The sequence below is a fragment of the Oncorhynchus keta genome, chromosome 5 (assembly GCF_023373465.1).
Source record: "Oncorhynchus keta strain PuntledgeMale-10-30-2019 chromosome 5, Oket_V2, whole genome shotgun sequence".
NCBI classification, from domain to species: domain Eukaryota; kingdom Metazoa; phylum Chordata; class Actinopteri; order Salmoniformes; family Salmonidae; genus Oncorhynchus; species Oncorhynchus keta.
The window spans coordinates 7,892,357-7,910,859 of NC_068425.1; the positions used below are offsets into that span (position 1 = coordinate 7,892,357).

An 18,503-nucleotide genomic window follows, 5' to 3' on the forward strand; every position below is an offset into this window, starting at 1 on the left:
CGCATCCTCAATCCAACCATTGTCGCTGCAAACCGCAAATGAACGGTGGCGTTTTGACCCCCTTCATCGCTATGGGTTTTTCACAGCATCTCACGAGGAAACGTAAGTGTATCGTGGTATTTGTTTGACAGTGTTTATTGTTGTGCTTTTGTATAGTATTTTTTTAATTAAACAGGTGTTAAGTAACGCTCACGGCAATGTTTTTTAATTTTTATAAAAAGAGCTCGACAGGAGGAGGAAAGGGAAAAGCGCGAGCTCATTGTTTTAGTTGGGAGAGATGGAGAGAACAGCGTCGCTGTATACAGCCATGTTGTAGACTAGGCTAGCTACTGATTGCGCTACAAAGTGAGAATGGCAACGAGCACTGGTGTCTTGCCGTAAGGAGAGAAACGATATAGATGCTCTATTGTGAGTTATCGCAGTACAAATGTAGTCTACACAACCACGAATAGCATACGACGTGGTTGTTGGTTACGGAGATATTCATGCACGTGACTGATTGTTGTGTTTTTGGTAACTGTCATTACATAACTATATTATTGTCCCAATGTTGGTGCTTCTGGCTTTGATAGATCACCACTACCGTACACTGGCCAGTTCCCGACTGGTTTAGCAGCGTAAACAAACTTGCGCTGTTCACTTGCTAGTGGTGCTGAATGCTCATGTTGACAATGCTTCAGACCAAAATGGTTGTCTCACTTATACATGTATGTAGAAATACAAACGTAGCCTACATACTATAAACGAAGTTGCCTTGGTAACGATGTCTATGAACCACCCCTATATGATAACAGGCACCAAATGCATTTTACACGGGTAGGTCAACGGAAGTTTATTCAAATTAAAATGTCCTTGATCAAACATATGGTGCTTGACATTTTTGTTCAGTTATGTAAACAGGTCTTTAAATGATCTAAGTTGTCCTGTTTATACGTTGAAATGTCCCTACTATGACAGACCATGACCATCGGAAAAATGTGTGCTATTAACAAAGACAGCTGGACGTGAATTTGTGGAAACAAACAGGCAGAATCCGTTAAATCAGGGGAATCGATCCCTCTGTGCGTGGTGTTAAAGCGCGGCTCACCGGTCACTGTGAGTAATTGACTGTCCATTAACCACCCAACGAACCAGTCAGAGGCTGTTAGCGAAAGGATCAGCTAACGGAACCCGCATTGAATAGCATCTCTAGATGCTTGACATTCGGCTTCGGTGCACAACCGGTAACTACTGTATATGGGGGTACTTTGGAGAGTGACGTGTTGGTATGAGAGTATTATTCAGTTAACTTATGTTACTAGTAAAGTTAATGCCTATCGGCTGAAGTATATTTTAGTAAGAAATCAGGTTTGCCTGAAAGTCATGGCTTGATTTTTGTAGCCCCATCTATTCGATGGATTTCAATTATTTCCTTTGATACAGCTGTTTTATGGAAACGTTCAAAGTTAAGTGTCTGGTGTCTTTCTTAAGGTGTCTGGTGTCTTTCTTAAGGTCTAACATTACTTAATGTCCCTCCTGACATCACAAGTAGGCTATTTGGCCTCCTTCTGTTCTCAGACCATCATGACCTTCCACATGCCACAATGATGATGTAGACATGTGCACCTAGCAATATTGAACATTCCTCAATGATCTTTCAAACCCACAGCTTTCTGGATGCATTGTCACCAGTTGCTTTTCAGTGTGTAAGTCAAATCCATTACTGGAGAAGACAGTACAGATAGGCCTATACAGCACTTGATGCATGATGAAGCATGCTCGTTGGGCCATTGACAGTGATAATGATTATAATGTAGTCTATTATGTAACATGTTCCACCAGGTCGACCGTAAGAGAGGTTAAGGGCGTGCGTTCCAAGTGGCACCCTATTCCCTTTATAGTGCACTACTTTTGACTAGGGCTCTGGTCAAAAAATGGGCACTATATAGTGAAAAGATTGCCATTTGGAATACAACCTATGTTATATGGAGGTGAAACACCTCGCCCATCACCAATTGCTGTGCTGTGCCTTTTTGCTGTATGATTGTGTTGGGTTTATTTTGTTTGGAGCACGGCATTCAATTGGGGCTTGTTGGAATGTGAAGGTTGATGGAGAACGGTTGGCTTTCAGTGCGTCACCTGCGTGTGTGTCTGTCGTATAGAGGATTTTCTGCACAGGGCTACTGTGGATTAGGTCGCTGGCTCGTTGCACACACACCTGCCTCGGTGTGTCTGTCCCTGTCTGTGTCCCAGTCTGTGTCCCTGTTTTTCTGGTCTGTCAGAACTAGGTTACCCATCTCCCCATCACAAGCACATATGCAACATCTATTTAAGCTGTTGGCCGTGTGTGTGTGTGTGTGACCCCTCCCCCAGTACTGGCCTCAGTTCTCCCCTCACATGTAGGACGGTGCCAGTCCTCAAGGACACCCTCTATCCTTCCATCCTCTTCCTCTCTCTCTCCCCCTTTCCTTGTTTTGCTTCATCTCTTTCCCTAGGTTTGTCCTCTCATCCCTCCCTCAAATTATATGGAAATAAAGAAATGCTTTCCTGTCAAAAGACATTGTTTTCCTGCCATTTGTTTGTCTTTGCAAGGACCATGTACATTCTAAGGGCTCGATTCAATCCGTAGCGCTGGAGACGCGATGCAGCGCAATATACATTTAAAGGCAATGTTTATGCGTTTGCCCGAGACTTCATTCATGGTAAATGCTGCAGATGTCGGCTCAATTGTAAATTACCTTTAAAGCTAGTTGAAAAATGCATTTCTTTTTTTAAACTTGTAAATTAATGATATACACATTGATTATTGAACAGTATAATTTATACATGCCTCTCATGAGCTTAATTCAACTGTCATACCCCACCAGAACCCAAAATATAAGCTTGTTTTACTCCAATGTTTATTTAAAAAAAAAATGTAAATCTAAACAAACATTCTATATCCTCAAAACTTACATCCATAGCTCTGTGAATGCATTTGAGAGTGGTTACATTTCTACAGGCTCATCCATCAGCTTTTTTTGGACCAAATCAGAGACGGGGGTGCCTGCTTCGTCATCGTTTCTATTAAGGATTCAAGCTTTAAAGTGTCCAGTGTCAGTCCTGTACCTTTTAAGTGTTAACCTTTGGCATCATTCTGCAGACACTGAAGTGGCCAATATGATAGATGCAGCCATCCATCTAGAATGTATTTGACCTAAGTACACGATTATAAGCAGCAAGGATATAACCAATTTACTAGAGCAGAGTTCAACGTTCATCTGGAGATGACGTGTAGTCCTACCTGAAGACCAACTCACTGGCCTTGTGGTCAGTGTCCACCCTGAGATTGAAAGAAGGTAAAAATGGGACCCGATCTCTGCTTGGCACTCAGGATTCATGAGATAGATTAGGGGTAAGGCCCTGCGGTAGACTAGTGTCATGTCCAGGGGTTGTACTTGTACATCAAGCTGCCTCACACTACAGAAACAGGAGATAGGCTCCTGCTCCTATGAGCCATTCTGGCTCGCTCGTGCGAGGCTACTTGCTTAAGTATAACCAACAAATACAGCACTGAAGCGTACTATGATGCTAAACCATTGCAGTAGCTAGCTTACAGAAGCATAGTGCTAAACAAACACTGAACCAAAGTGTAGAAGCATATTGAATCTCTACAGTACATTTGGTTAGGCTAGTGTTTGCTCGGGGCATCCATTCTGGCTGATATCCGGAACATTAAAATATGAATTAGCCATGTGACATTGACATATGGGCTTGTTCTGATTGGCCCTGGGGTGAATGGGCTCGCTAGCAGCTCCTGTTTGACTGTCGCTACTCTGTCCTCTGCTTTCTCAACAGAGAGAGGATGTGTGTGTGTGTGTGTGTGTGTGTGTGTGTGTGTGTGTGTGTGTGTGTGTGTGTGTGTGTGTGTGTGTGTGTGTGTGTGTGTGTGTGTGTGTGTGTCTGTGTGTGTGCATGCGTGCGTGTCAGTGAGTTGAAGCATGTGTGGGTGTGTGTGTAGGTGTTAGTAAATGAATGTGTGTGCGTGCATGTACTGTGTGTGTGTGTGTGTGTGTGTGTGTGTGTGTGTGTGTGTGTGTGTGTGTGTGTGTGTGTGTGTGTGTGTGTGTGTGTGTGTGTGTGTGTGTGTGTGTGTGTGTGTGTGTGTGTGTGTGTGTGTGTCAGTGAGTTGATGCATGTGTGGGTGGGTGTGTGTAGGTGTTAGTAAAGGAAAGATGCTTGACCCTTCTCAGCAGAAGTATAACTGTCTCCAGGCTAGGCTTCAGTCGAGGTGGAAACGCAAACCACATGCAACCAAAAGGAGACTTAGAAAAGGGGAAAATTGGCAGAGGTGCCTATTTAAAGGGATTCACATGCACAGAGTCACAAACCATATGTAAGCACATACCATGGGTGGGTCCACAGAAAATGTTGGGCATCCCCTGACTTAAAACTTTCCAAGTTACACACTGTCAAGTGTTTTGATATTCTGTATTATAAACAACTCTTTGCTCCTGCCTCAGTTCCAGAAACCTGAACAACCGACAAAAAAACCCCCCCATTCTTAACATACTTTATTGTCATGCTCTGGTGTACAGTAGCCTTAACCAACTCATTAATCCAGTTGTCATCAGTCTTGCACCCACCCAGCTGTCTCCTCCCTCCGGCGATGAATACGTGATAGAGACTCAAACAGTGGAGGGTTGGCAGTGGAGGGTTGGCAGTGGAGGGTTGGTTGTGGAGGGTTGGCAGTGGAGGGTTGGTTGTGGAGGGTTGGCAGTGGAGGGTTGGTTGTGGAGGGTTGGCAGGGAACGTCTGCCGCTGGGTTACATACACGTTGGGTTGTCGGGGCTCATCCGCCATTGAAACAATAACAAACCGGGCACCCTGCCTCTGTTTTGGTGAAAAGCTGAAAGATGGGGCTGGTGAAAACTAACCATGCGTGATATCAAATGTATAGTTTTAACCATATTTTGGGGATATACAGTGTTAGTTTACGTTTACATTGTTTAAAAACATTGGAGTAAAAACAAGCTTATATTTGGGGTTCTGATGGGGTACGACGGTTGAACTAAAGCTCATGAGGCATTTCTAAGTTCTATTCTTCAACAATCAATGGGTCGACACGGAGTGTACAAAACATTAGGAACACCTTCCTAATATTGAGTAGCACACCCTTTTGTCCTCAGAACAGCTTCAATTCATCGGCGCATGGCCTCAACAAGGTGTCTAAAGGGTTCCACAGGGATGCTGGCCCATGTTGACTTCAATGCTTCCCACAGTTGTGTCGTCAAGATGTCCTTTGGCTGATGGACAATTCTTGATACACACGGGAAACGGTTGAGTGTGAAAAACCCAGCAGCGTTGCAGTTCTTTATACACTCAAACCGGTGCGCCTGACACCTACTACCATAACCAGGTCAAAGGCACTTCAATATTTTGTCTTGCCCATTCACCCTCTGAATACACAATCCATGTCTCAATTGTCAAATGTTTTAAAAATCCTTCTTTAACCTGTCTCCCCCCCTTCATCTACACCGATCAAAGGCGATTTTAACAGGTGACATCAATAAGGGATCACACCTGGATTCACCTGGTCAGTATATGTCATGGACAGAACCAGTGTTCCTAATGTTTTGTACACTGATTTAAGGTTGTAAAATTCCCAGGAACTTTCAATAAGTTACCTGGTTTCCCAGCAATCCTGGTTGAAGATTTCTGGATTCCCTTCTTGTTCTGGGAATCCTCCAACCGGGATTTCAGGGAAACCAGGGAATTTATTGAAAGTTCCCGGGAATTTTGCGACCCTACACAGTGCATGTTGCAACTGCAGATTGCTCCTTTTAACTCAAAAAGCGTCTCGTCTCCAACGGGCGAACCTCGTGGGCGTTTACAGGATGCCACGGCACCACCCACCTGGAGCAATGTGGCAGCTGCAGTTCCGAGCTCCAGGGACAAGGGTGGTTATGTGGGGAAACAACTGGTTGATGTCTGTTACCATGGTTTCAATGCAATCCAATTCAGACTTTATTATTATTCACCCCAGAAGGTACACCTGGGCTGGGAAAGGCTTTGTAAAACAAGGTCCTCGGATTGGTTTCTAGTGGTCACTTTCTTTTTTGGGGTATACTGATGTTAGAGGAGGGATGTTGACCATGTGGGTACTCAGAAAGGGACATGGTTCACCATGGTACCTGAGCTGGAAAAGTCTCTCTTTCATTGGGGCTGTTTCCATATCTATTCATGCCTTTTGCTATGGAGATGTTGAACCCGAAATGAGAGATGCAGCTGGCAGACCCAACAGCATCAAAAGAACACCACTCTCTCGGGTCTCCTGTAATTGTAATTCAGCCTTTACAGGCCAGGGGACTTCAGCATGATTATATGTATATGTATGCCTGATGTAGATTTGTTAGTGTATGTATTTGTTTTTGGAGAGGGTGAGGGGAAAATAGTTCAGGGGAATATAGATACATTTTCTATGTAGAGTTGTATGGATACTTTAATATTGAATATATTATCGTTACAGCGTTGGCCACCTCAATGTGTTTTGGACTGGGAAACCTTCCACATACACAGGCAATGGCTGTCTGTATGTGACAGTCGGTTTCGCCTACATCTAGGCTACAGCACGCCGTGGCGCTTCTATATATTTCTTTAGTTGACTATTCCAGATTTCCCGACCGAGTGGGGAGAGGGAGCAATAGAATAAACAAGGTGGTTTTTATGTTTCGGGATGTGGGATGGCATAGCAATCATGGCAACAGCCAATCGGATTTAGCCGGTGGCAGATGGAGTTGGCAATGTGTCGCCTAGCCTAGACTGTGGACAGACACTGCTGGGCAGGTTTAGCACACGCCCACTCTATATGCCCCGTCGACCATGGCTCTCACTCACACCAGAGCTGTGCCAGGGCCCATTGCTCTGCCATTTGAGCCTCGTTAGCTCCCCCTTCTGCGAGGAGAGTGCTGGCGGAGAGAGGGTAGCGCCGGAACGACCACAGCCTTCTGTTCCCTCAGTAGTGTGTGTTCACTGAACTGGAAGAGGCCTATGGGCAGCTGCCCTGTTGCCTCTATGCTGCGATGAGGTGATATCCTTCCTGTTATCCTAGCCTTCTATGCTAGAGGGCGCTGTGGTCTGTTTACAAGTCAACCAACGTGAGTTACAGTGTTGTTTAGTGTTGTTGTTGAAGTGATTGTTCTTCACTCCAAAATACCAGTTTTATAAGATTCTTTGAACTGTGTCAACGCAATCTGTTGTGTTTGTGTAGATCCAGCTATATGTCTCAATCCCACATGAATGGGAAAGAAGAGAGCATTTTCTGAATAAAAATCAAAAATAGTTTCCAAGTGACACCCGTTTGGGACACAGACAAAGATTGGGTATTGCAGTTCATAACATTAGTATTACAGAATGACTGACTCTAATGACTTACCCTCCTTCCTGTGTGTCCCCTCAGTTAGCCATTGACCTGCCTGAGGGATGGAGTCCCTCTTTGGGGGCGAGCTGGGCCTCCTGGGCGGGGGCGAAGGGCTGAGGGATGACGGCTGCGGCTTGGGGTCGGGGGTCAACTGGTCGTCCTCACCCATCCAAGACGACATGTACCCCTCCCACTTCGCCCTGGCCGCCGCCTACCATGACATCAAGACGCGATTGGCCAGCCTGGAGCGAGAGAACAGCAGCATCAAGAGGAAGCTGAAGAACTATGAGGTCAAGGTAGGTTGACTGATCTATTCATGACAGAGGCTACGTCCCAAATGGCACCCTATTCCCTTTATACTGCACTACTTTAAAGGGAAGTCCTATGGCCTTATGGGGCCTGGTCAAAAGTAGTGCACAATATAGGGAATAGTGTGTCATTTGGTTACACAGGCATTGATTGGTCAGATAGTATGCAACACTGATGTTGTAGGTCTACAGCCATCCAATGTCCCTTTTTGAATATTTTTAAAAGGCATCCCCCTTAAAGGGATAGTTAGGGATTTTAACCCTGTATCTTCTTCCCCAGAGTTAGATTAACTCTGGATACTATTTTTATGTATCTAAGTCCAGTATGAAAGTTAGAGGTAGTTTAACAAGAAAATGCTAACTAGCCTAGCACAAAGACTGGAAGTGCTAGTTAGTCCCATATACTTCCAGTCATTTCGCTAATGCTAGTTAGCAAACGTGCAAATGCTAGTTAGCAAACGTGCAAATGCTAGTTAGCAAACGTGCAAATGCTCGATAGCAACTTTCTCAAAACTGCATGCAGATACATAAAAATGGTATCCACAAGTTCATCTGACTGTGGGGAAGTAGATACAGCTTCATTGCCAAAATCCCAAACTATCCCTTTAAAGCTATCACTGATTTTACATGACTGAATTGGTAAAAGCTATTCTATGGAACCTGTGCTTTCACCTATGTAATTGAGTTCGATCAGTGATTACTCCCAGGAGAGGAGGAAGGGAGGATTGATTTTGAAAGTATTGAAACATTCAGGCATACCTGAATGAGGCCATTATTCAGTTGAAACTCACAGTGGAAAAGCTTGTGGTAGAGGAAGGTTATTTCCTAACCTCTAATAATAATAATCTGACCCCGACTTGCACTCGTCTACTCTTTTTTTCTTCTCTCCTTTTGCTTTTTCCATCTCCTATCTTTTGTGCTGTGACACTCCGTGTCCTATTCTCACCGTCTTCCTTTGATCTACTTTCTCACCTACTCATATCATTTTCCTCCTCTGTCCTTCTCTTGTACCTCTCCCCTCCTCCTCTCTCTCAGTTCCCTATGATCAGTGAGTTTGAGGAGGAGAGGACCCTACAGTGCTGCTCCTGTGAACCCAAGGAGACCTGCCTACTGCAGTCAGAGACCACCAACCTGCAACAGAGAGTCAACTCACTCACACAGGAGGTAAGACATGGAGGAAGAGAGGAGAGGGTAGAGGAAGAGAGGGGAGAGTGAGGAGAGAAGAAGAGAGGGGAGAGGGATGCAAGACGGAGGGAGGGAGGGAGGGTTGTGAGGGGAGAGAGAGGAAGGAGAGGAGAAAAGAGGGAGAGGGGTGGTAGGGACTGCACATCGAACACATTTTCCTTTCTCCTATACTTTTCCTGTAATGGCATATTTTCTCTATTCCATCCCATAAATATGACCACTGCCCTGGTGAGAGAGGGGCTGTTGCAGACACACACTCGCCTCAGGCTTTACTGCACGTCTGTAGAGATGATGGCCGTGTGGCACTTTGGATTGCAAGTTTACAAACAAAATGAGGCTTCTTTGTTCAAGAATATAAAACTTAGACTTTCTAATATAAAAGATGGGGAAACAAAAATGTTCCTTATAATTCCTCTAATTCTAATACCTTATAAGTGGCAATAAATGAAGGCTATTTTGCGCAGTAAATTAAAGATATCATATCAAGCTTCTTACCTATTGCAGATTCAGTCTTCCCAGCCTGGTGCAGGTCTACAATTTTGTTTCTGGTGTCCTTTGACAGCTCTTTGGTCTTGGTCATAGTGGAGTTTGGAGTGTGACTGTTTGAGGTTGTGGACAGGTGTCTTTTATACTGATAACAAGTTCAAACAGGTGCCATTATTACAAGTAACGAGTGGAGGACAGAGGAGCCTCTTAAAGAAGAAGTTACAGGTCTGTGAGAGCCAGAAATCTTGCTTGTTTGTAGGTGACCAAATACTTATTTTCCAAATAAATTCATAAAAAATCCTACAATGTGATTTTCTGGATTTTCTTTTCTCATTTTGTCTGTCATAGTTGAAGTGTACCTATGATGAATATTACAGGCCTCTCTCGTCTTTTTAAGTGGGAAAACTTGCACAATTGGTGGCTGACTAAATACTTTTTTGCCCCACTGTAAGTGCGGTCAAAAAACTATACCGCTCCCCCGTCTAACCAAGACTCCTCCTCGTAGGCTCGACTTCCTCCCTCCGATAACCTTTCCTCCTCCCATAGCCACTGCACCGGCCGCAAGGGGGATATAGTCATCTCCAATAATGGCTTCACACTAATAATTAAACTAATAATGCTCTGGTTATTGTATACAAATAGGCTATTTTAGCGCTAACATTTCCCTTTGTATATCTCCACCTTTCCCTCAGCTCCAGAAGAGTAAAGAGCGAGAGGAGAGACTCGAGGATGTGATTCAGGCCTATGAGAAGATCCACAGGGAGAAGAGTAATGTTCAGAGAGACCTGGACAAGATGGTGAGATGCAGTAGGAAACAGTGCCCCCTCCTGGACACCATGAGTAGTACTGGTAGAGCGATGGCGGGAGGGGACAGACAGTATTATAGGCTAAAGCATTATAATGGAATAGAATCCTTTACATACTAATTTAAGCAAACACTATATTGACCATCAGTTTTCCATCAGCAATGTACATCAGCGTGTGTGAGACCGATTGTACCGCTACCTGCACACGTGCATGTACCCAACATTTGTGTGTGTGTGTGTACCCTACATCTATGTGTGTGTGTGTGTGTGCTCTCCATCAGACAACACTAGCAGAGCAGCACATGGAGCGTATCTGTGGTCTGGAGTCAGCTCTGAGGCAGAGGGAGGGGTCCCTGCAGAAACTCAGTGCTCAGCTGCACAGCAAGAACATTCATTACCTACAGCTACACACCAGTCTGGACGTGCCTCATGGTGAGTGTGTTTGTATGTTTGAGTGAGTGCGGACGTGTGTGTGTGTTTCTGTGTATGTTTCTCACTGTACCTGGATGTGTACTACAGAGCGGAACGGGCGGGGTCCCACCCTGCAGAGCTCTCGTAGTCTGGACGCCGTGTCCGACCTGAAGCTGCAGCGGTTGGAGGCGGAGCTAGAAGGGGCGCGGCAGCAGGCCCAGGGGGCGTGTCAGAGAGAGACGGAGATGAAGGAGGAGCTACAGAGGCTGCAGACAGAGATCAGACAGCTGCAGCAGGATGTACAGACACAGGTCAGATAGTGACACACACACACAGGAGGTTGGTGGGACCTTAATTGGGGAGGACTGGCTCATGGTAATGGCTGGAGCGGAATCAGTGGAATGGTAACATTACATTTGCTACGTTTCAGCCATTATTATGAGTCGTCCTCCCCTCAGCAGCCCCCACTGACACACACACACACGTCTGTCTCTGTCCAGCAGGAGGTGACCACACTGTGTGAGCACTGTGACGTGGAGTGGATAAAGAAGGCAGGAGATGAACAGTGAGTGACAGCTGCCCATCTAATACTCCTGGCATGTAGCTATGTCAGTAGAATAACGTCTACGTCTCAAATGGAACACTATTCACTATTTAGTGCACTACTTTTGACCAGGACCCATAGGGTGTGGTGCCCTATATATGGAAAAGGGTGCCATTTTGGACACACTCCTAACATTGTCCCTCCTGTGCAGGGTGAACCTGGCGTTGGCCTACACTGAGCTGACCGAGGAGCTGGGTCGTGTGAGAGGTCTGGCTGTCAAACAGACTGAGATCCTCAGGAAGGAATCCCACGAGCAAATGGGTCAGTAGAAAACGTGAATATTAAAGATTGTGCTCCATATGGACGTCGAATGGAGTGGAATTGCAGTATGCCCAATGAGGGTGCCAATAGGGACACTAATGTAATAATACATGCGATTTAGCAGATGCTTTCATCCAAAGTGACTTAGTCATGTGTGCATACATTTTACGTACTGGTGGTCCCGGGAATTGAACCCGCTATCCTGGCATTCCAAGCACCATACTCTACCAGCTGGGCTAAAGAGCCACCAATGGACTATAATAACCATCCCATTCTCTCTCCTCCAGTCCTAAGACACTCCCCAGCCCCCCAGCGTCGCTCCCCAGCCTCCCAACGCCCCTCCCCAGACCGCCTCCACCCTCACCCCTCTCCCTCTCCTCCCCTCTCACCTTCTTGCCCCGCTTCCTACTCCCCCACTGGCCTCTCTTACTCACCCACCGGCCCAGCCTCCTACTCCTGCCGTCCAACCAGCCAGCGGTTGCGTGCCCGCTTCCAGGGGCGCCGCAGCTACTCGGAGGTGGCCGACTCGTCTGTCCACCAGAGGCCCCCACCCAGGCTGCTCCGTGACCCAGTCTCCACCCTGCCCAAGCCCAGGAACATGGGGGAGTCTGGGGCCTACTCCCGTCGGCCGGCCTCGGCCCGTGGAGCTGTAGGAGGTGGTGGTGGTGGAGGAGGAGGGGGAAGCAGCCTGAGCAGTAGTCCCCATCACCATGACCTGGAGCAGGGCTTCCCTCTAGCTGCAGAGGTACACACCACATGTGTATATATTTGTTTAAATATAACTTGTATAACCTTATTTTATAAAAATGTTTAACTCACCCCTCGTTTGGATGAGTTTTATTAGGGAGTAACATTTTAAAACATTAAAATAAACATTTATCCACCAAGGGGTGCCACTTCTGTCATCTGGATGATTCCCCGGCCCCCACTCCACTGGTCACCCCACCCCAGTCGTCTGATGATGAGGAAGAGTGGAGATGCCCTTCCCCGGTGGCCAGTCCTCCCAGGACACTGGGGGTAATGGGGGTAAGCTCACGGGAACCCCCCCCCTGCCCCTCCTTCTTGGCCCCAAATGGCCCAGCTACTCTCACCTGTCACCTGCCAGGGTACGTGGATGCAGACCACGCCCAGTCCTGGCCCTCCATCAATGTGAGTTGTTGCTGCTAGACTTCAGAGCTCAGTAGTGTCCCTCAATAGCAGTAATAATCAGAGCATCCTTACATGACATGCAAATAGAAAACCGGTTATTCAGTCATTACAATGAGTACATTTACAGTGTTTACCTTTTGAGTTGAGTGTTTACACATCCTAACGGGTGTCGTTTTGTGATTGGCTGCCTGCAGTTGTGGATGGAGACGGAGGAGAACGACGCCCGGAGCTGCCCGCTGTGTCAGCTGACCTTCCCCACCGGTTACCCTGACGACGCCCTCATCAAACACATCGACACGCACCTGGAGAACAGCAAGATCTAACAGTTGCCCCCAGACACAGATCCAGGAACAACTTACCCTGCCAAATTCAAACCTAAACCATTACCAGGAAAACACAAAAAAACTGACCATCCTACTTCAGTCTGCTTCGCGTCATGACTCTACCTGGTGTAAAATACAGGATTTACGATGGGCTCACCCTTAATAAAAGTGACAGAACCACAATTGCGGATCCCCTTTGCAATATGGCACTCGAGAGGAACAGACTCCATCTAACTGTAGAGAGGTGATACTGTCGAGCCCCTAGTTGTTTTCTAAACTGGAAAGTTTCCTTACCTCTGTTTTTAACCATGTTAGTTTAGGGCTATAACAAGGGCCAGTGCTGTTTCTGAATGCTCCCTCTCTCGCCCATGTTTTCAGGTATGGTCTTTGACATGGTTACCTCGCACTGTTTTTAACACCATCAGTAAATGGGTCACACCCCTAACTACATGCTTAATCATCAAGTTCACTCTCCGTCAAACCAGAAGGAAGTCTTCGCCTAGACTTGAAGGGCACATTCATAGCTGGAGGTACACAGCACTTTTTGGGAATTTAGTTCAGATGGAAAGAAGAATTTTCTTGAATCTTGATGAAAACCGATCTTTAAATGAATGAATTACAGTATCTCACGTGTCTTCATATAATTCAATGAAACAAGTCAAGGATGACTGAGGGTTTGGCGATAATAGCTATAAAAATGGTTGAGCTATGCCGGTATGTCAAGGACCCTGAAACAGGGATGGACCACTATAGGTACCTCATAAGAAACTCCTTTGTATATTGACATTCAGGGATTCATGACATTGTACAACAGTGATTAAAACTAGGGTAAATAACAGGCCGAAGATGTTCTGGTTTGCAGGAGCTGTACAGTGAACCCAGGCTGTTGTTCTCCATGGATGATATGTGAATCTCAGATTACTGAAGCTTTATATGCAGTCATCTCCGGTACTTGCCTACAGGTTGTCAATACAATTCACAGCAACCCATTTAAAAACCAAACGAGGGGAGGAATTTGACAGATCCAGAACATCAGCTGATTTCTCAACTCAGCCTATTGTGAAATTTGCACAGCAATCAATATGATCCGAATATACTGGATGGGGATCTACCATCAATACATTGTCTTACGTCAGATCAGTCGGCACTGATCAGTCGATCGAGGGACGAGCGTCGCGCAGGGTTGACGCCACCAGTCGGAAGACAAAACGCCATTAGTATAGATACCATAGAAGGTAACACTGCAATCAACCACAAAAATGCGGGATTGCTTCTGGAGGAACACCAAGACACTCTGCCAATGAGAGAACAGTGCGGCGCTACAGGAATCAGCGATCAAAAAAGGAAATGACATTTGAAAATGGACATGAATCCATGTGCTCACATTGCATTCCAACACACTACAGTATTCCTTTTCTGAATCTATTCTTCCTTCAGTAGAATCACGAGGCTTTAGTTGACCCTTCATAGTCATCTTTCGGTTTTCTGTAACGCAAATAAATAAAAACCTAAATCTCAAAATGATATAACTGGTTGAACTTCAGCTCATCTCAGTCTTCAATGACCAGTCTGTTAAACAGCAACTGGTTGGACTGGGTTCCACGCTTCGATTCAATTCATTAGACGTCAACTCATAAGGGAACATGTCGTACACCTATAGGCATTTTACATTCCATGCATTGGGCAATAGTTCAAAGAGATCCTTCCAGTTAAACAACTGCTTACAAAGAGCGGTGTCAAAGAAAAACTAATCGTTTTTAAGTTCCGTATTTATTTGAAAATAGTCTAGAAAACAATTCATTTTGGATGATCCCCGCTACAGCCCTCCAATAGTTTTTACACTGAAATGTAACAACGGTTCTCTTTCCCGTAAAACCCACTGTTGAAACATCCATAAAAACACTTCATAGTATCAACCTATTAAACATCTATATGCTCACTCTAGATAAATACAAAAAGAACTAAGGAAAGCAGTGAACGTGTTATATAGATCACTGTTCTTTAAAACGGGTGAGGAAGGAGACAGATGTGAGGCATTCAGTGACTCAAACCAATGTGTCATTTAAAACAAGTCCAAAAGATGTCGAGTTGTACAGTACTTTACATGACAACTAAATATACAAAAACACAGTAAGACCCATCGAGTGCAAGAGGTAGCCCTTCTTACCCCAGAAAACCCCATTAATCCACAGCAGTCTTAAAAACAATCCCCTACCCCGTTAGTTCCTCTTTAGAGTGAGAGTTTGATATCACAAATTGATTTAAATAAATCTGCATATTAGACCTAAAAAGTCAATAAGTAAAAAAAAGTGTTTAAATATAGACATATTACATTGACAAAATGCATCATGCATCTCTATAACATGCAAGGTAACATTATTCAAAACGCTATGTTGAATCTCCGACCACCAATGGGTAAAACTTGACAGTTAAATGCATGAACCAATTTCAATCTGGTTATTTTCAAGGCAGTTTATATTTGCGGACAACAGAGTGTGGAAAATCGGCATCAATGTGGGAACATCAGACTTGAAGGAAAAGATCCATAGTAGTCCTCATCTACTCCATGTTGACATTTCCTCTCTCCAATGGCAGACAGTCACCCTGGAATGATTCATCCATGCAGTCAAAACTCCCTTCACCTCTCTCGTCAGTGGAACTTTAGGATCTGCGTTCAGTAGTCTCATTAGGAAGTAATAGTCTATGTGATTAAGCCAAAATGACAGGAGGCTCTGCCAGGTCTACTCAACACCACAGATCCAAGTTCTTGGTGTTGGCAAAGCCTGGCTGATTGCGGATCTTCCAGTAGGTTCCGTTGCTCAGCCAGATATCATTCCCGGCCGCATCCAGTTCTTTCCTGAAGGAAGGAAGAGTATATTTACTTTCTAGTGTGAGGTAACCTTTAAAAAAAAAACAGATACTGTGCATGAACACAATATAATGTCAGTGGTCACCAACACAAGTCATGGAAAAGCTACAGGTGCAGGCTTTTATTCTAACCCTGCCCTAACACAACGATTCAGCTAATCACAAAGACCCTGAATAGCAGGGATGATGACCACTGCCTTGCTATTTCTACAATAAAATGCTATTTGATTGCGTAAGGGACGGTTGGTGAGACTCACCTGAAGAAACGAGGCACGTGCTCCTCTCCCTTCTTGGCCAGCTCCTTTCGGCGGTCCCGCTGTTTCTGCTCTACTTCCTCCTTCTTACTGTCAGCCCCAGCTACATCTCCCTCCTCCAGGATCCTATGGGTAAAGAACAGTGGAGAGATACGAGATTCAGCTGCACTCTGCATGACCGGATATAAAAAAAGGCTTTAACAAGGTCAATTGTGTGTACAGTACCGTCGCACGCAGCCTCATCGGATGTGGCATCACATCAATGCACAACACAGCTCCCTGACATTTGAGGAAGTAAATGTCACTGAACGATATCACCTACATGACCTACTGTACAGGACCCAGAGTTTTTCCCTGGCTAGATCCTGTTCAAGAAGTATTCCTAGCCCTACTTCCCAATGCGTTTGACAAATCTAAATGAAGTGCACACAGCTGAACATCCTCTACGTACGCATTACTGAGCAGGTTGGACGGTGGTCTCACCTCTGGTCTGGCCTATAGCGGGTGTCTGAGGGAGGTAGGACCTTCTTGAGTTCAGGGGTCAGCTCATTGAGCTCCCTGGCGTAGCGACTGAAGCCGTAGTACTGGAAGTGGTCATCAGGCTGAGGGTCTGGGGATGGGAGAAACAGGGTACTGTGTGAGGCGATACATAGTGCTGGTACTATAGAGTGGATGACAGACTCACGGATTGATTGAAAGACAGAATTCACTGAAATAGTGTGGATTAGGGAAAATATAATAGGCACAATGGTGTGGATTACACCATTTCATAGGATAAACTATAATATCAAGATCGGATTAGAGATGAGGATTATCGTACATAGCAAATAATAGATCGTTCAGATAATAGCAGTACTCACTGGGCTTCCAGATGCACTTTGGGTTAGGCAGGGTGTCGCAGAAGATGCCCTCATGCCACAGCCCACCGAACCGGTGGGCCACCTCTCCCGCTTGGTTCAGAACCTGGCCCTGCACCTCGTTCTTACTGGTCTCTGAGGTCCAGTAGCGGGACTGAGGGAGAGAGGGGGCCGTGTCAATGGAGACTTGTTAGGTACCTCCATATGTAAAGCTTTGGAGATTTCATAAATGTCTAGACCCCATTCAGGTTGTTAATCTTTTATTTTATTCATTATGGGTCCCATTGTGGGGTTATCCTTCAATTGAGCGTTAGGTTCTGTGGGCACCGGGCAGGGCTCTCACCTTGACGAAGGAGATCTTGCAGGTGCAGAGGTCACTCTTGGTGTTTCTGATGGTCACCTCTCCGTAGTGCTCCAGCCACCTCTGCGGACTCAGGACGTTGTGGACGCAGGTCACCACCTTGTTCCACTCGTAGTGATCCCCATATCTAGAGGGCAGAGGGAGACATGGGTTTAATGCAACTGGAGGAAGACGTGCACTCTTCAAATTCATGGACACCTGAGCCGGTTTCAATACTATGAACATTTCATTGAATAACACAGTAAATTATACTTTCAGGCTTGTTACAGCTCATTTGGTAAGCGAATGCCTTTTCAAAATCTTCAATCAGCTCAATCAAAACACTGTCCCCGAGCTTCTACTTCGAACAACGGATCAAGACATTCAAAACGACGATGTGAAAGTAGGGTTACGTTACCTCTTTTTTGGGGGGGGGGGTCAAATAATCATGATGGAATTTGCATAAACACTCACTTTGGCAACTTGACATTCACTGGACCAGAGGAGATGATCTCCAAAGACTTTCCCCAGAACTTGTTCTTCCATTGCTGGTCTTGCCAGAAGGTGAAGTTCTCAGACTCTGCGTGCACGGCGGAGCAGGGCGGGTGGTGGCTGACCTGGGAACAGAAAGGAAAAATCTTAAATGACTGAATCTTCAGTGGAAGACACCCTGGATCAGTTAAGGGTTACTTGCCGTGCAGATGGAATGTAGGATGATTCTGGGTCAGGATTATTCAAGTCCTACCTGCTCAGCGACGTAGCGGAAGCCGCGCTCCTTCCGGTGGCTCTCGTAAGTCTCTCCCAGGACGGGGTTGAAGGGCTTGTAGCGGTTCCGCCAGGTAGCCCAGGCGTAGCCAGAGATGGAGAAAACGCCAATGTACAGCTTCATGAAAAACAAGGTATGGGAAAACAGATGAGTGAGATCGCACCCATCAACAATATCAAATGGCACCTGAAGAAAACTGCTACCACAAAATACTATAGTATTTTACATGCTAAATCTGCAATTCAAGTTGACCCCATTCATTGTTTGTGGATTTCACTGTTTCTCTTGCAATGGCTCTAATGCACAGACTCTACCCACACACATACTACACGGACACTCCAACAACACACACATTCACTGCTGCTATTATGCTTATTATTGATCCTGATTGCCTAGTCACTTTTACCCCTACCTACATGTACATACTGTATTACCTCAACTACATGGCACCCCTGCACATTGACTTGGTACTGGTACTCCTTGTATATAACCTTGTTATTGTGTTAT

At 45.5% G+C, this 18,503-nt stretch overlaps 2 protein-coding genes across 7 annotated transcripts in view; one reads left to right on the plus strand and one right to left on the minus strand.

Moving 5' to 3' along the window:
- On the plus strand, positions 1 to 15,037 carry LOC118384422 (TANK-binding kinase 1-binding protein 1-like). Of its 3 annotated transcripts, none has more exons than XM_035770944.2 (11): positions 1 to 102; positions 7,418 to 7,674; positions 8,722 to 8,850; positions 10,050 to 10,154; positions 10,445 to 10,595; positions 10,683 to 10,885; positions 11,075 to 11,139; positions 11,330 to 11,439; positions 11,727 to 12,184; positions 12,328 to 12,588; positions 12,783 to 15,037. In XM_035770944.2, exons 2-11 carry the CDS (start codon positions 7,441 to 7,443, stop codon positions 12,909 to 12,911), a joined length of 1,845 nt encoding a protein of 614 aa, XP_035626837.1. In that variant the 5' UTR covers positions 1 to 102; positions 7,418 to 7,440; the 3' UTR covers positions 12,912 to 15,037. The 3 variants fall into 3 exon arrangements, with proteins under 3 accessions (XP_035626837.1, XP_035626839.1, XP_035626838.1); XM_035770946.2 differs by having other exon boundaries at positions 12,328 to 12,465; XM_035770945.2 differs by having other exon boundaries at positions 11,078 to 11,139.
- LOC118384421 (oxysterol-binding protein-related protein 7-like) overlaps positions 14,663 to 18,503 on the minus strand; it is a 26,168-nt gene continuing 22,327 nt past the window's right edge. For all 4 annotated transcript variants that reach the window (XM_035770943.2, XM_035770941.2, XM_052518629.1 and 1 more), the window contains 7 exons: positions 17,976 to 18,113; positions 17,705 to 17,847; positions 17,234 to 17,378; positions 16,894 to 17,044; positions 16,517 to 16,643; positions 16,037 to 16,159; positions 14,663 to 15,768 (listed from right to left, as the gene is read on the minus strand). In XM_035770943.2, the coding sequence (XP_035626836.1) occupies positions 15,657 to 15,768; positions 16,037 to 16,159; positions 16,517 to 16,643; positions 16,894 to 17,044; positions 17,234 to 17,378; positions 17,705 to 17,847; positions 17,976 to 18,113 (939 nt within the window). In that variant the 3' untranslated portion in view covers positions 14,663 to 15,656. The remainder of the gene's footprint in view (positions 15,769 to 16,036; positions 16,160 to 16,516; positions 16,644 to 16,893; positions 17,045 to 17,233; positions 17,379 to 17,704; positions 17,848 to 17,975; positions 18,114 to 18,503) is intronic.

Bases quoted from the DNA above. Each gene is read 5' to 3' on its own strand.
- LOC118384422 (XM_035770944.2), top strand. From the start codon at position 7,441: ATGGAGTCCCTCTTTGGGGGCGAGCTGGGCCTCCTGGGCGGGGGCGAA. The intron at 10,596-10,682 runs GTGAGTGTGTTT...TGTGTACTACAG, and splicing joins CAGTCTGGACGTGCCTCATG to AGCGGAACGGGCGGGGTCCC. The intron at 11,140-11,329 runs GTGAGTGACAGC...CCTCCTGTGCAG, and splicing joins AAGAAGGCAGGAGATGAACA to GGTGAACCTGGCGTTGGCCT.